The 16,225-nt window shown below is 39.1% G+C and overlaps 1 protein-coding gene across 2 annotated transcripts in view; it reads right to left on the bottom strand.

The window, feature by feature from the left end:
* Positions 1–1,731: 1,731 nt before the first annotated feature.
* The window catches only part of RHOA (ras homolog family member A), a 74,333-nt gene continuing 59,839 nt past the window's right edge, over positions 1,732–16,225 (bottom strand). For both annotated transcript variants that reach the window (XM_069095754.1, XM_069095755.1), the window contains 4 exons: positions 13,991–14,148; positions 7,539–7,659; positions 4,789–4,919; positions 1,732–3,044 (listed from right to left, as the gene is read on the bottom strand). In XM_069095754.1, the coding sequence (XP_068951855.1) occupies positions 2,871–3,044; positions 4,789–4,919; positions 7,539–7,659; positions 13,991–14,146 (582 nt within the window). In that variant the 5' untranslated portion in view covers positions 14,147–14,148 and the 3' untranslated portion in view covers positions 1,732–2,870. The remainder of the gene's footprint in view (positions 3,045–4,788; positions 4,920–7,538; positions 7,660–13,990; positions 14,149–16,225) is intronic.

Genomic DNA, 16,225 nt, shown 5'->3' with positions numbered 1-16,225 from the left:
TGTGAAAAGCTAAAAAGAGGACCTTTTTTGATTCCAGAATAGGAAGTCACTGGAGGAGGGGGAAATGACACAATTACATAAAAAATAATCATTTTGGCAGCAGTATGGGAAAATTGGAATAGGGAAAAAAACCAATTAAGATGCTGTTGTGGTGCTGAACTAAGATGGTGGCTGTTTAAAGACACTAAAGGGGCTGATGTGAGATGTTATCTAAGTAGAAATAACAAGAGTTGGCAAATGAGGGGAAAGAGATCAATTTTGGACATGAATTTGATGTGCTTATGGGACAGGCGGTTTGAAAGGAAAGCCCTCTACTACTCACTTCCTTACTAGACTTAGATTCCCTACTAGATTCCCTTAAATTCCATAAGGACAGGGATTGTCTTCATAATCTAACTCTACTTGTGACCAATACTGTTCTACACACAATAGGCAATATGTATGTATGTTTGTTGAATCTAAAAAAATAATTACTCCCTAACCTGAAAGGATTTAGACTCTATTTGTAACACATCATCTTTTGTTTCCAGGACCCAAACAAGCACTTGCTGGCTAATCGAATTCTACCCTCAACCCCCACTTCTGTCCCAGGGATGGCATAATCACAAGAGTTCTAGCTCTAGCCTAGGGTCAAGTTGTGTCAAGTTAGTTATATATAGCTCAAAATAATACAAAGCAAAACTTTTGGTAATTTCTATTTCTTTCCTTTCTCATGTCTTAGGAAGGGTAATACCTTTTCCTACACCCATCCTCAGAACCAACCAAGAACTCTGACAGGCCAGCCATCAATAAACTTCAAAATTATTTTCCTGTAATCCTCGTGGCAGAGGCCTGATTGCCAGACTAATGACCACTGAGAGGCCAGATATTGAAGTAGAAGTGACGCAAACCAGATATGTGTGGGAGGATGTCTTAACGATTTTGACATCACAGTCTAGTTCTGCTATTTTGCCAATTATTAATCATCACAAACATAAGACTAAGGGATGAATTATAAGACAAAAAAAAAGCTGGCAAGAGTAGTGCAGAGTCCAAATTGTTTCTTCTTAATGGAAGCAATGGTATTAGTGGGATGAGGAAGCGATCATTTCTGTGTAATCTCCTCCCCTCCCTAGCCAGTCTTCAAAGGAAAACATCCCCCATAAATGTCGGTCACAAATACCATCCTAGCTTCCTAGAAGGTAAAACTGGTCAGCAGGTCTCTCACTGGGGCAACCTTGGGGTTATGTTTGATTCTTCTCTCTCCCATACTTCCCAACATAACAAATAAATTTAGGCCCTTTGGAGGTTACCTCTTCCCCTCCTATGTGTTAATACAAGTTCTAATAAACTGCCACTCAGACTTGCAATAACATCTTTACCAATCTTCCTCTATTCATTCTAAATGCTAGGTAATCTTTCTTAAGTCAATACATCTGGTCACATTGTTCCACTTTAGCAAATCCCTAATGGTTTCCTAAGTCAGTAAGGCCCTTCCTTCCTTCTGTAGTATCTCATTTGCAATTCTATAGTATTTTTCCACTGGTGTCTTTGTTCCTCCCTTCTCAACTCCATGAAGACAAGGCTAATGTCTTACTTAGATTCTGATTAGTACAGGATTCTGGACATGTTTGTTGAAAGGTATCACTAAGCCATTGAAGCCAGCCTATCTCAAGTTTGTCCTAGGATATCCCCCTCACCTGCCACTGCTGGCCTGGAGAGTGAGCAAGACAAACACCAAGATACAGGAAGTTTAGAAAACTGCCTTTATTCTATTAGTAGTTGGAAAAAAATTAACTGATACAGAAAAAAGTTTAGTCAGCTGGAGAGGAATGAGAAGTTCCAAGGGGACTTTGGCCACCAATAAAGAGAATGGGTAGCAAGCTCCCCCAGGAGATTAAGGGGAGTCACCACTATAAGAATAAGAAATAAAGAAACATTGTATAGACCAAGATGCTGCAACTTGAGTTCAGACCAATCATCCTGAACCATGGCATTGCCTTGGGTTGCAACTAATTTCCCATTCACTGACTCCAGGCTCCAGGAGACAGGGTGGATACTGGGCTATGTTATGCAGAAAAGGAACTGCTAATGGCTGTCATTCACTGGAGAAAATGACAAAAAATGATTTCAAATGTTTTTCCATCTGACTTTATGTTCAAAATGTACTTTCTTTAAAAAAAAAAAAAACCAAACCCAAAGAGACCTTCTGTAGAGATAACAAAGATCAGTATTAGGAAATCCAATTATACAAAAAATACTACATCTAAGCTGGGGTAGATATATTTATTTTTTGGTAACATACATTAAGTGGCACTAATTACACAGTACTCTAAGGTAACTAACATGAAACCACAGAACTGTAGCTTTTGCCACAGCTGTATGGGGACTGGCCATCTCTGGCTGGGTCCCATTTTCAAACAATTGGATAATACCCCAGAGCTATACCAATAAAAGCCTTATAAGAGGTCCTGCTCTGAAGTGACTTTGTATTTATTCCCCAGAGGGCCCTGCAGCTGACAGCAACAGGACATGTTAGGTATAAAAGTAGTTAAAGCCCAATTCACAAAAGTTATCACCTTTTCTCTTTCTAGAAAGAAGCAAGAAGTTAAGAATTCCCTTGAATTAGTGCCAGATGTGCTGGTTGGGAGAATGAAGAAGGTTATTAAGAGTAATGTCAGAGGGACCCTGGTGTGCACAGATGTGTTGGACAGAGACTGTCATTAAACAATCATGGTTGGCTTCTAAATACTGGTAGCAAGATGATTTCTGATTTGTAAATCTCTTAAAGTAAATTATAGATAAATGAAAAAGGCCAGTAATCATACACTAAGATTAATAAACAGCACTTCAAAAATTAACCGAGTGAGGGTTTGGGCTTTCCACTGTGTTTACAAGACAAGGCACCCGGATTTTTTCTTTCCACGTCTGGCTTGCAAAGCTGCTCTTGTGGCCATTTCAAAAACCTCCCTCACACCGTCTTTGGTCTTTGCTGAACACTCCATATAACCAAATGCACCAATCCGATTTGCCATATCTCTGCCTTCTTCAGGTTTCACTGGCTCCTGCGGAGAGAGATAAAAAGAAAGAGAACCCTTTCAGGAAAGTAGGAGTGAATTGTAGTTTCATAAACATATCCTAGGTGCCATCCACAAGAAGAAACAGGCACAAACCATCTACAAAAACTACATTAGGTCTAATTAGAATTCAGTTTAATCAAAGTATTCATAGGATCAAAGAACTATCATAGAGCTGGAAAAGATGTTTATTCCAACACCTTCATTTGACATTAGAGGAAACAAATACAGAGGGAAGTAACTGAACCTAGGATATGATCCCAGATTCCCTGATATAAACTAAAGCTACTACTCTCTACACTATAAAGTCTCAGTCTCAAAGATATTTCCATCAGGTACCAGTTATGACTAAAATCAGCACCAGGAGTTGAGGGAAATAAAGATAATGATTTAAAATGGAAAGGTAGGGGAAATATTCTAGTGCCAAGTCCCAAGAGGGCAATGAAGGTCTAGGACGGATAAATGCCTATTAAAGATGGATCCTGACCTCAAGATATCCAGAGACTAAACACTTGGCTGGCAAATACTGCTCTGAAATACAAATTCTCCCTTGAAAAGGGCACATTTGCTTTCCTGAAAGCAATTTAGAAGGGCTGTTGAGACAAGTGAGAAAAGGAAAATATTGATAATAAGATGTGTTACCCAGAGTTCACACCTCAACAACCTACAGTCCCTAAATAAACCCAAGACCCTAGTGTTTCTTGGGCTGCTGACCTCAAAGGTGCTTCAATTCTATAGAGGAAAAAGGCCTCACTATCCTTACAGTCACAGAAGGGGAGAAATGGAAGAGACCCTGGAGACTACTGAATTCATCCAGTACAACATTCTAATTTTACAGATGAGGAGACAGAGGCCTAAGGAAGTGAATATGCTCAAGACTGTACAAGTTAAGAAGCTGAGCTGAGATGTCAAAGTGGGTCTCTAGAAACTCTCCCTACTTAGAGCATACTATCTCCTTCAGACATGCTTGATTGATTCCTGGAGTGTAAAACAGTCATCTTCTGTGTTCTTCTCCTAAACCGTTATTAAATTCATTTTTGGTGAATACAGTTATTACAAAAGTGATAGGATCCTTATTTTAAAAGCAAAAGAAAAAAAGCACTCCTGCTCATCCCTATTTGGATCAATCATGAAAGTAGAGATTTCTGAGAACCTCTTTGCTTGAATGCAGCAGAGTCTACGGTAGAATGGACTTTGAAGAGATTTGATGCAGTCCTCTCACATTTTATAGATGGACAAACTGAGACAGAAAGTTAACAGTGAGTAGCAGAACCAGAAGTGACCAGTCTGATTCTGGAAGACAAGAAGTGGGTTTGTGGATTCATCATTTTGATTCCTCATCAGCTACTTAATGACTCTGTGACAGTATGTTAGTCTTGTGAATCCCAGTGTTCTTCTCTAACATGGAGATAATTACTTTTGTCCAAGGTAGAGAGTGAAGTGGCAGGGATGGAATTTGTAGTCAGGTGCTCACTACTTTCAGTCTCATGCTATTTCTACTCTAACACAGTGTCTCCTGGTGAATAACACAGAAAAGACCTTCAAAACATTCTTGCCCAAATGGACAAAAAGGCCAAGAGAAGTAACCCCCAACCCAAACTTGTTAGTTGTGAGGATGCTGAGAAGAGGCTGGGGCCAAAGAAAGAGCCCTGAGCTTCTCAGAGGAGGTCCTTTACATATTCAGGTACCTTTCCTCTTAGGAACATTCCAGCCCCCCCCACCCGGGACATGCCTGCTTCATCTTGGCCAGCTCTCGTCTTGTGTGCTCATCATTTCGAAGATCCTTCTTGTTCCCAACCAGGATAATGGGCACATTGGGACAGAAATGCTTCACCTCCGGGGTCCACTTCTCTGGGATGTTTTCTGGATGAACCAAAAACAAGTCATGAGGATATACATAAAAACTATAGATAACTCTAAATGATAAACATCATCTTTTTGCTGAAGTGAGGCTAGATACTCAGTGAAATCCCTTTTGTTTCATATTTTGGGGAAAAAGCAAAAATTGAATCCTTGAGCTTCACAAACACATCAGTAATTTCTTGGCATTTCCAAGTTGTCACAACAAAACTTTCAAGTTTACCAAGTGCTTGTACAATGATCCAAGACAATTCCAAAGGAATCATGATGGAAAATGTTATCCACATGAAGAGAAAGAACTAATGGAGTCTAAATGCAGATTGAAGCATGCTATTTTTACTTTTTATCTTTTTCGTGGTATTTTCCTTTTTTCACTATGTGACTAACATGGAAATGTTTTACTGATTGTACATATCTAACTTATTTAAAATTCTTACCTTTTTGGGAGAGAAAAATTTTGGAACTAAAATATTTTCAAAATCTGAATGCTAAAAATTGTCTTTACATGTAATTGGAAAAAATGAAATACTATTTAAAAAAAGTTTATCAAGTGCTTTCTTCACCACCACCACCAAAAAGATAGGCAAGGCAGCAGACATATTATCACCCCCATGATAACTTACAAAATTTTACAAATTTTATGAAAGGGAAAATAGGGGCTAAATCAGAGCTAGTGTTCAAAGGTAGGATTTGAACACACATATCTCTTCACAGCAAGTGGATAGAGTGCCAGGCCTGGAGTCAGGAAGTGTTCAAATCTCACCTCAGACACTTCCTAGCTGTGTGACTCTGGGCAAGTCACTTAACCCTGTTTGCCTCTTGTTTTCTCATCTGTAAAATGAACTGAAGGAAATGGCAAATCCACTCTGGTATCTCTGCCAAGAAAGCCCCAAATGGGGTCACAAAGAGTCAGACACAACTGAAACTACTGAACAATAACTCTTCACTTTAAGTCTAGTTTGCTAACTACTAACTACTACATGTTTTCACATAGACCACAGTGACAATTAAAACAGACTAAAATTACTTTAAGGCTGGTCTGCCAGAGAACTTTGCCTGCCCTAACCTACTAGATCCTGGGGCCTTGATTACCTCTCCTTAACTGTAGTCCTTAGAATTTGAGTTTTATCAGGGAAAGCTGGGCTTTTTGTCAACTTGACATTCATTTGTCAACTTGATACATTCTAATACATCTGAAGGGTAAGAACATGTTTCTACCTTTTGGCAACATTATGGCAAACTTGAAATGAGGTTTAAGAAGTTATTTTGTCAACTTGATACATTCTAATACATCTGAAGGGTAAGAACATGTTTCTACCTTTTGGCAACATTATGGCAAACTTGAAATCTGAGACATTTACTTAATGGCCAGCAGCAGAAATGTGAAAGGCATATTATGCCGCTGGGCCAGATTATCACCTTGTAGAAGGGAAGTTTTATTTGTCATATCACAAAATAATCAACAGCTCACACACAGTTCTCAATGATATAACTCTAGCACATAAAACAGAAAACATCATGCCACTTCACCAACCATAGCTTACTTTATTAATACACTGATGTCTCTCTGGTATTTATGCTTCATCCAAATCTTGTTACTCCTACAACCTCTTTAGAAGGAAGACATTTATACAAGGAGTTACAGACATAAAAACACCTCAGACACCAAGGCAGAATCAGAACCTAGAAGACCCTGGCTCAAGTACCAAATCAGGCTATTTACTCTATGTAACCCTGGGCAAAGCGACTTGTTTTTTGATTTCTAGTTTCCTTATTTATAAAGATGGAGATATAAGTACTTGTACTACCATAGGACTGTTAATGAGAATCAAGTGGAATAACAGACATATAGCCCTTATAACTACTGCAAGATTATATAAATGTGAGCTATTATAATTGTATTAAAGAAAATCAGTATTAAGAAGGTATATGCATAGAACAAAAAAAAGGGTGGTTGTTCTTTTAAACCAAAAATCTCAAAAATAAATTTATATTTGGAATATATTCCTTTTCTCAGAGCTACCAATTTTCAAATTCAGAAACAGGGTGCTCTGTCTACTTGGAACTTGTAAAGTTTCCCACACCGTCATCCTGAGCTTGCTGGCTGGAAAGAGTATCTCTATGTCATAGCCATAAATTATACATCAGAGAAAAAAAGAAAGATCAGAAGAGCCAATTCCTGGAAGAGGCATTTCTCCTTGGGACAAAACAGTAGCTACAAAAACTAGTATTTTTTGAAGATTTAGACATAGTAGATGGCAGAACCTCTATTCTGTTCATTGCAGTCTCTCTTCTTGGAAGTACCTCCTATTTCTCAGCTGAGTTCCTGTAACTTCCATGAACCGTCCCACCCTCCTTCAAACTGTTGTGCAATCTGGCTCAGATCTCACCACATGACATTTTAACTGCTTGGCATCTTGTTACTTAGTGATGGAAAGGGTGGTGGTGGTGGTGGTGGTGGTAGTGCAGGGTGAGGATGGGATCCAAGTCTAGCACTGCAACTTACTCAACAGGAAGTTATTGTCAAACAAATGAAGTTTTATCACTAGATGTATACGCACAGAGTTTGATTATTACTCCTTCTCCCACACATTTACCCATATATGAGCCACTGTTACTTACCTAAACTATCAGGGCTATCAATGGAAAAACACATAAGTATAACATCAGTATCTGGGTAGGAAAGAGGTCTAAGGCGATCATAATCTTCTTGACCAGCTGTGTCCCACAAAGCCAACTCCACCTATATGTAAAAAAACAGGTAGATTACTTGGATAAGATCATAATTATAAGAAAGCAGGATGAACAGTAGCTACAGATAGAACAGATTCTTTCAAAAGAGGAAACTTTTCTGTGCTTCCAAGAATCACTGTTTCCCTAGGTATAGGTTTACAAAGTGCATCTACATTTTACACAGATGAAGCCTTTATGCAGAAAGAATGAATGGGGCACAATGATAAATGGCAGTGTTAAGTCTTTGAATTCAGGCCCCCTGATTCTAAGATCAGTACTTTTAAAAACTCTATTGAGCAATTTCTGAAGCCAGGGGTGGAATTGGGCAGGGACTAAACTAAATTTTATATCATCACTGGAGTTTATCCATGACTTTAGTCACTAAACTCTTATGTAGAAGGGGAAGTGGGTAGAGTCAGAAAGTATAAATATGAGCTGCCAAGGAAACTGAATGAACTATAAATAGCAATCTACTGGCTGAAAGAGTATGAGCCTGTCCAAGAGACTTTTCATTTGTACAAAACCCCAACCTAAACTTCCCAGACACATTCCTGCCAGAAACACTTCAGAACTCTCACTTCAGGGCCTGTTAGCTGCAGCAGACACTGGTAACTTGGAAAGGAAAAAAAAAAGATATCTGATGGAAGCTTGCAGAAAGTGAAATGGAAGCGGGCAGGACCCATTTTTCCCAACCAAGGATAAAGGTAAGCCATGGTAGTGAATCTGGAATTCATCAGAAGAAGGAGGCACAGATTATTCTGTGCAGATATTATTTTAGACCTTATCTACATATAGGATATATAATAGAAGATGGTCTTCTATCACCTTGCTATTCCCAGTTTTAAAAGGTTTGTCATCTGTAGCAAAAGACAAAACAGATGTACAAGATGTGCAACACCAAAAGCCCAGCCTTAAAGGTGAGAGAGAATAAGCATTTATTTAATGCCTACTATATGCCAGACACCATGCTAAGCACTTTACAAATACTACCTCATTTGATCACTATGACCCTGTAAAGCAGGTACTATTATTATCCCCATTTTATACACGAGGAGGAAACCAAGGCGGAGTGAGGTTAAGTGACTTGTCTACAAGTAACAGAGCTATTGAGTGTCTGAGGCTTTATTTAAACTCATGTCTTCCCGACTTAGGGCCTAGTACTCTACCCACTGTTCAGTCTGAATGTGGGAATTAATCCTTAGGAACTTAAAAGGTCATCTTGTTCAAGACCCATGGCCTCTGTATACAGCTGATGTTTGAGAACTATCATATTAACATTTTTCTTTTCACACAGGCAACAGTAACAAATGGTTGCTTTTACCAAGTGCTCTAAAGTTTGTAAACCACTTCACAATTTTTTCCCCATCTGATCTTTATAACAACCCTAAGAGATAAATATAGATATTTATTCCTATTTTATACATATGAAATCTAAGCTTTGAGAAGTCAAATGATCTACCTATGGACACAGGGTTAGTAACAGAGACAGGATTTGACAGGAAAATAGAGGTCTACTCTACTTTCAAAACCAGTGTTCTTTCTCTTACATGCCCCTACATCCCCTTGCCAAAACACCTCAGAAAGTACACCCTTCATAGATGGGCAAGTCACTTAATCCCATCATCTCACCAAGAAAAAAAAAAAAAAAAAAAAAAAAAAAAAAAAGTACCCCCTTCAGCCCTTTTAAGAATGGAAGCTCTTCCTCTCTCTTCCTTTCCCAGGATGTCATTGCTTGAGGAGCAGCTGAATAGTCTTATTTTGAAGACTTGCAGTGACAGGGGACCACCCACTCCACCTCTGGACAGTTTCAAATGACAGGAAGATTTTTTCTGTCTACTCTATGCTAGAATCCAATCTACCCACTACCCTCCAGGTCTCCCCTCTGGAGTCAAGCTGGACAACTCCAATTCTGCCCTCCCCCCTGCCCCGGAGCCCAAGAGTGTGGACATTTATTAGGGGGTGGGAAGAAGGTGAAGACCAGAAAACAGCTTCCCAGGCAACCCCATAGCAAATGTAACTTTGGAGATTGGGAAGGTCAGACTTTCTACCTTACACCCTGTAATGGGAATGTAAATTTTAAAGATCTTCCCTGCCCCTAGGCTAAAACGCACCTGGAGCCTGGGGTGGGAGGCTTGTTTTTCAGTAGATACTTTTTGATTGGCCAGTGGGTCCAAAAGGTTGTTACATTCTCTGAGCCAGGAGAAGGCTATATAAGCCCTGTGTGAGGCTTTGTTTTGGGGCTCACTTTGAGAAGTATTCTGTGATTTGATCTGGATTCTGGGAAGCCGTTGTCCAGAGCCCCCGGGCTTTGAAACCCAGATGTTGTTTGGTATGGATGTAATGGTCGCACAGTTTGGAAAGCTGTGTACTTGATCTGTTTCTGTCTTGATAATTCTGTCTGTATATTCTGAAGTTCGGGGTGCTGACCTTTTTCCCCTGAACGAGGTAAACGATACATATCTGACTGATTAAAGTAAGCTTGTTAACCCATTTTGAGTTGCTTTCCTTTATCAAAGCAGATCCAAGAACCTGTGGTGGCAGCAAACCCTGAGGACACTTGGGGTGCTTGCTGCTACACACCCTTTCCCACAATGATGGGGAGCACTATGTAAAGTGATCAATGATAAATGGCATCAGGGAAGGCCACAGATTAAGACAATCCTGGGCCTCATTTTACTTTTTCTATAAACCATGTAGATTTTAAGGTCTTTTCTAATCTGGCAGCTATATAGGACATATTATCATTCTTATAGAAACAGTGATCATCTGGAAAATCTAAGATGCACCTTCAAGTACTTATCACTGAAGTGACCAAGTACAACTTTCATATAAATCTGTAATTGTATGGTAAAGGGAAGGGGTAAAGCAAGAGCTATAAATCACTTTCAGTTATCTCACTCTACACAATAGCTGTTTAATCACAGAATGTACCACAAAAGGGAACCATTAGATTTGCTGAGCTATCAGCTCTATGTTTGGTCTTAGTATCTGTAGCACCAATTTCAGAGGGCTACTGTGAGGCTCAAGTGAGAACATGTAAAGCACTGTCACTTTATTATTACATAGTAGGTATCCATTTTCCATTTTTCAAAGCTTTACAAAAGAAAAATGAGGCAAAAATGTACAAAAAAAAAGAAATGAGCCAGTTTGGTGCTGTGTAAATAATACCTGCTTGATGTGTCTGAAGTCAAGAGAAGCTGGGCTCAAATCTTTACTAGTTTATATATGAATGTGGGCCAGTCACCATCTCAGGTTGGGCTCAGGTATAACAGGAGTTGGAATAGGTGGAGTAGATGATCTCTGAGGTTCGTTTCCAGTTCTAAATCCTATAACCACTGCCGTTACAATCCTCAGTTGTGAGTACCACCTTAGGGAAATGACATATTCTAACCTTCGAACTAGATAACTCAGTTACCTCCCCTAAAGAATTTTTGTTGGTGTCTAAGGGTCGGAGAATGGCAAAGACGAAAATATCAGGAAGTATCTGGGCCTACAGTCCTCACTTCAAGGGGGTCCAGGGAGGAAGGACCTTCTTCTCTTCTCAAAAGGGCACTCACTTCCCCATGCAAACCCACAGCACCAAAAAGGAAAGCCTCAGTACCATGAATAGAGTTGAGGAATTTCCATCAGGACTTTTCAACTTGTTTCTCTGGTGATACTGTCCCCTTTGGACTTAGGCCTGGCTTTCTCCGCAGCTCCAGCCACTGCCACCAAGTCCACCTTCACTACCTACCTTACCCATAGATGTCTTTTTTGTCTCATTATATCTCTGTTCACTTTATTTCTAACCCCCCCCCCCAAAAAAAAAAACATTTTTCATCCAAGAAAGTTCTCACAGCTCCCCTGGAGCTTATGTTTTTGGAAAGATGACAACAATTCTAGATATCCATAGTTTTGCTTTGAAGTATTTCAACAGTATTAAATTACAAGAAAGAATATAGGCTTGTGGAGAAAGAACTGTATGAAACGCTCTTAGCTCTCTTATTCTAGGGCCTACAAGGCTGTTCACATCTCAGAGAAATTGTATATGATGGCAGTAAAAATCTGTTTCTTGTATTGGCCTTTACATATATTAGTTAACTTTTCAAAATGCTCTTTTTGGCCAAGATTTTCATAGATAGCAGTTCACTTGGCTGAATAAGTTGTAGGGTCTGAGTAAGCCTCCACATTTTACTCAGACTCTCCAGAAACCAGGCTAGGACAGAAGGATGACTTTGTTAACTACTGGCTCCCAAAGAGTCTAACAGGTCCTCAGATAAAGTTAGCTCCCCTCATTCTACAATTTTCTGTACCAGGAAACACTAACTACCGTTGTAGTCTCCATGTAGCTATCCTCCATGATGGTTCCTGAATGACTCATCAATGCTCTCAGACTTTGGAGTAGCATGGAATATTGGAAAGAATATCTGATTTGGAGTTGGAAGACTTGAATGTTAACCCACACCTGTGTGATTTTGGACAATGAATTTCACCTCTGAGTCCATTTCTTCACTGATTTGTAAAACAAAGGGGTTGAACTAGATGATCACTTCAGTCTATTCCAGCTTCTAATCTTATGGTTTATGGAATGATCAAAGCCTAATAAGCAGGAAACATGAGGACTCATTTCCCACAGTTTACTTCCCCTCAGTCCTATACTATCCTAATAGCAATGTTGCATCTCTATTTTAGCTCTTTTGTTGTCTACATTAAAATAATTTCTGAAATCCCAATAATATGGCTTATTATCTCTTCCTATCCCCCCCCCACTCTGAACTGCTTGTCTAAGCAACCAACTCTAAGGATCCTTAGTCAAATGAGAAAGCACCAGTACTAGTGCTTGCATGATGTAAACATACTAGTATTTGTGGATATCTAAGTATTATCCCCATTTTTCAGATGAAGAAACTGAAGATCACAAGTGCTAAAGTCACTGGCCTAGAATCACATGACCATAACTGTAATACACCTGTAAGAGAGCTAGAATTTGGAACTGGGTCTGTTGTCTTTTAGTCCAGTGCTTTCTCCACTATGGCACTCTGTAACAGAAGAGATACTAAAATTTTAAATTAACAGATGAAAAGGAATCCTTGTAATTGAATAAGGAAAAGAGACGCTGTCAATGTACAGGCCATGGATCTTTGTAGTTTGGGGGTTTAGGATGATGAGAAATATTAGATGGGTAGGGTGAGGGAAGTTGAAGGGGAAGGGAAGAAGAAGTAATGTAGTTTGAGAGTACTAACGCAGAAGAACTATATCTATGTTCTTGCTATGTGAGTTTGGGCAAATCACTTTGGGCCTCAGTTTCCTCATCTGTATAAGGAGGACATCACTCAGTACTCGGTGCATAATCATCAATTAATAAACATTAGGATGGTTGTATGAAAAAACAATTTGGGGTAAACTTTAAGGTGCATAAATTTGAACTTTTTAGACAAAGTGAACTGAAGAGAAAACACAATCAAGTCCTTTAATAGTGATTATTACATAAAACCCAGTAGTGGTATTTATCTGATATTGGCTAGATGTAAGAATCTGTCTATTGATCATCTGCAATACCATGAAAATGAAAAAAGGTAAATTCTAGTATTATTATTTTACCAATACTGAGCAACAGAAAGTCCTGGTCCAGGGTGTGATGAATAACTCTCTTTTTGAATGTGTGTATATAAAGCAGGATGTTCTGCAGATAACAGCTTCAGCATTTGGCATATGTTCCTGGGCATGAATCTAAGAATGGTGTGATGAGCCCAGAAATGTACTCTAAATTATGTGCTGAATGTGAAATCATTTTGATTCAGTATCTTGGTCTAAAGAAGTGAACTTCCTTTATGTCCTTATCTGTTGACAAATCAGGAACAAATGCAAGAAGCTTTCTGTTTTGAGGGGATTCCTGGTTCTTTCATCACAGGTTGGAGGGAGAGACAGGGTCACATAAGAGGATCTAGGATAAGATTAAGATGATTTTCTTTTGACATCACTTTGCCATTGGAAGTACTTGTCTAAGTAGGCTGGGCTAACACTGGATTAAAAGGAGATTTTATCTTTCAACACCATTTACCTTCTACAAAGAACCTTGTTCCATAGCCTCAAAATATATTTTACGACTGCACGTTTTTTTACTACTTTTGGGCATGGCAAAAAAGGGGAATACACAATAGATCTTAGGAAATGCACAGTTGGGGTGGCTAGGTGGCGCAGTGAGTAGAGTGCTGGCCATGGAGTCAGGAGGACCTCAGTTTGGATATGGCCTGTGACACAGACACAGACACACACACAGAGCTAGCCCTGTGACCTTGGGCAAATTACCTAACCCCAAATGCCCTCCAAAAAAGAAAGAAAGAAAGAAAATGCACACTTACCTGTTTTCCATCCACTTCAATATCTGCTACATAATTTTCAAACACTGTGGGCACATAAACTTCAGGGAATTGGTCTTTGCTAAATACAATCAGCAAGCATGTCTTCCCACATGCACCATCACCAACTATAACCAATTTTTTTCGGATGGCGGCCATAGCTGGAAAACAAGGAGAGGGAGAGATTTATGTTGATGCTCAAGTATACTCAGCACATATGGATAACATGGTTACTAGTGTTTACTAGTTACTAGTACATGCAGGGTAAGTAAAGGGAAATTCAAAGAAGAGCTTCATCTTCAGGTCATAAAGTCATTCTAACAGGTAGTCCTGGGATTTGCTATTTGTCCAAAATTACAGGGATTGAACAGAATCATCTTAGAAACTATATGGTTGAAAATAAATGTTATCAGTGAATAGCCAGCAATATATAATTAGCACTAGAACAGAGATTTATTTTTTTTTATTTTATTTATTTGCTTTTAGTTTGCAACATTCAGTTCCACAAGCTTTTAAGTTCCAAATGTCTTCCCCTTCTTCTCTTCCCCCCACCATAGTGGCATGCAATCTGATATAGGTTCTACATATACCTTCACATTAAACATTAGTCAAGTTGTAAAGAAGGATTGTAACCAATGGAATGAATGAAAAAGAAGTAACAAAACACAAAGGAGAACAAGTAGTTTGCTTCAATCTGCATTCAGACTCTGTAGTTCTTTCTCTGGATATGGATATTCCTTTCCATAATGAGTCTTCTGGAGTCATCTTATAACCTTGCATTGCTGAGAGAAGCTCAGTCTATCAAAGTTAGTACTATATCACAGACACAATGTGTCTGTAATTGTGTACAAACTTCTCCTGGTTCTGCTCTCCTCACTCGGCATCAGTTTATATAAATCTCTCCAGGTTATTATGAAGTCCATTTGCTCATTTCTTATAGCACAATAGTATTCCATTACATTCATATACCAAAACTTGTTCAGTCATTCCCCAATTGATGGGCATCTCTTTGATTTCCAATTCTTTGCCACCACAAAATGTGCTCCTATAAATATTTTTGTACATACAAGTCCTTTTCCCACTTGTATGATCTCTTTGGGATACAGCCTAAAAGTGGTATTGCTGGGTCGTAAGCACATCTTTGCAGCTCTTTGGGCACAGTAGAATAGAGATTTCTGAACTGAGTAAATGGAGAACCATAATCCAGCTCCTTCTTGCTTCCATTCAGAAGAACCTTCATTTCTGTTGCTGTAGTTCAGACAAGTTCTCTTGGCAATGATACTGGGGTGGTCTTCCATTTCCTTCTCCACCTCATTTTATAAGATGACAAAATGAAAGCAAACAGGGCTAAGTGACTTCCCCAAGGTCAACATAACCTATAAGTGACTGAGGCTTGATATGAACTTGGGAAAAGGAGTCTTTCTGACTCTAGCTCTGGCACCCTATCCGCAATCCTCCTTTTAAGGGCAGAACATATAAAACTTACTTTTTAACCTAAAGTCACTTCTTTTTCCAGTCAATAGAGATAATATATGTGGCAGCTAGGTAGTGCAGCGAGTAGAACAATGGACCTGGACTCAAGAAGCCCAGAGTTCAAAACTAAACTCAGACACGTAACAGCAGTTTCCTCAGCAGTAAAATGGTAATAACAACTTCTACCTCCCAGGGTTGCTGTAAGGATCAAATGAGATACGTGCAAAGCACAGACAAATGTCTGGCACACAAAAGGTGATATATAAAACGCTAGTTATAAATACATTTTACAGCCTTCTTTTCCAGGCCTTAGCTAACAATTTAAATGCGGCATGAATAATACCAATAGTTTTATAAAAAGTCGAACCAAGGAGACGGGAAAAAGAGCTTGAGATATATCAAACTGAGCTCATCCACTGCCTTGATTCTCTAAAGTTATATAAAGCCAGGCCAGAGCACTCATCAATCATCTAGCTGGTTCCCTTCTCCTAAACATTTATTTCCCAAGGTGGTTTTCTTAGGGAGGGAGGGTGAGGTCTCTGGAGAAGGTACAAGATAAATGGCTACAATGAAACTAACATCCTGGAAGAACTCAGTTCTTTCCAATCAAGTTGAACATTAGAAAAATCTGAAATAATATGGTTTTATGGTGCAAAGAATCCTAAATCTAGTCAGAAAAACCTGGGTTTAAATCCTAGCTGTGATACCGACTAGTTGTCTAAGCACAGGAAAGATCAGTTTTCCTACCCATACAATGAATATAAT

Source organism: Petaurus breviceps, unplaced genomic scaffold (genome assembly GCF_028583685.1).
Source record: "Petaurus breviceps papuanus isolate PSGF00001 unplaced genomic scaffold, PetGlider_PUasm1.0 227, whole genome shotgun sequence".
Taxonomy (NCBI): Eukaryota; Metazoa; Chordata; class Mammalia; order Diprotodontia; family Petauridae; genus Petaurus; species Petaurus breviceps.
Note: the sequence above shows the minus strand (reverse complement) of the source record. Positions and strands in the feature narration are given on the sequence as shown.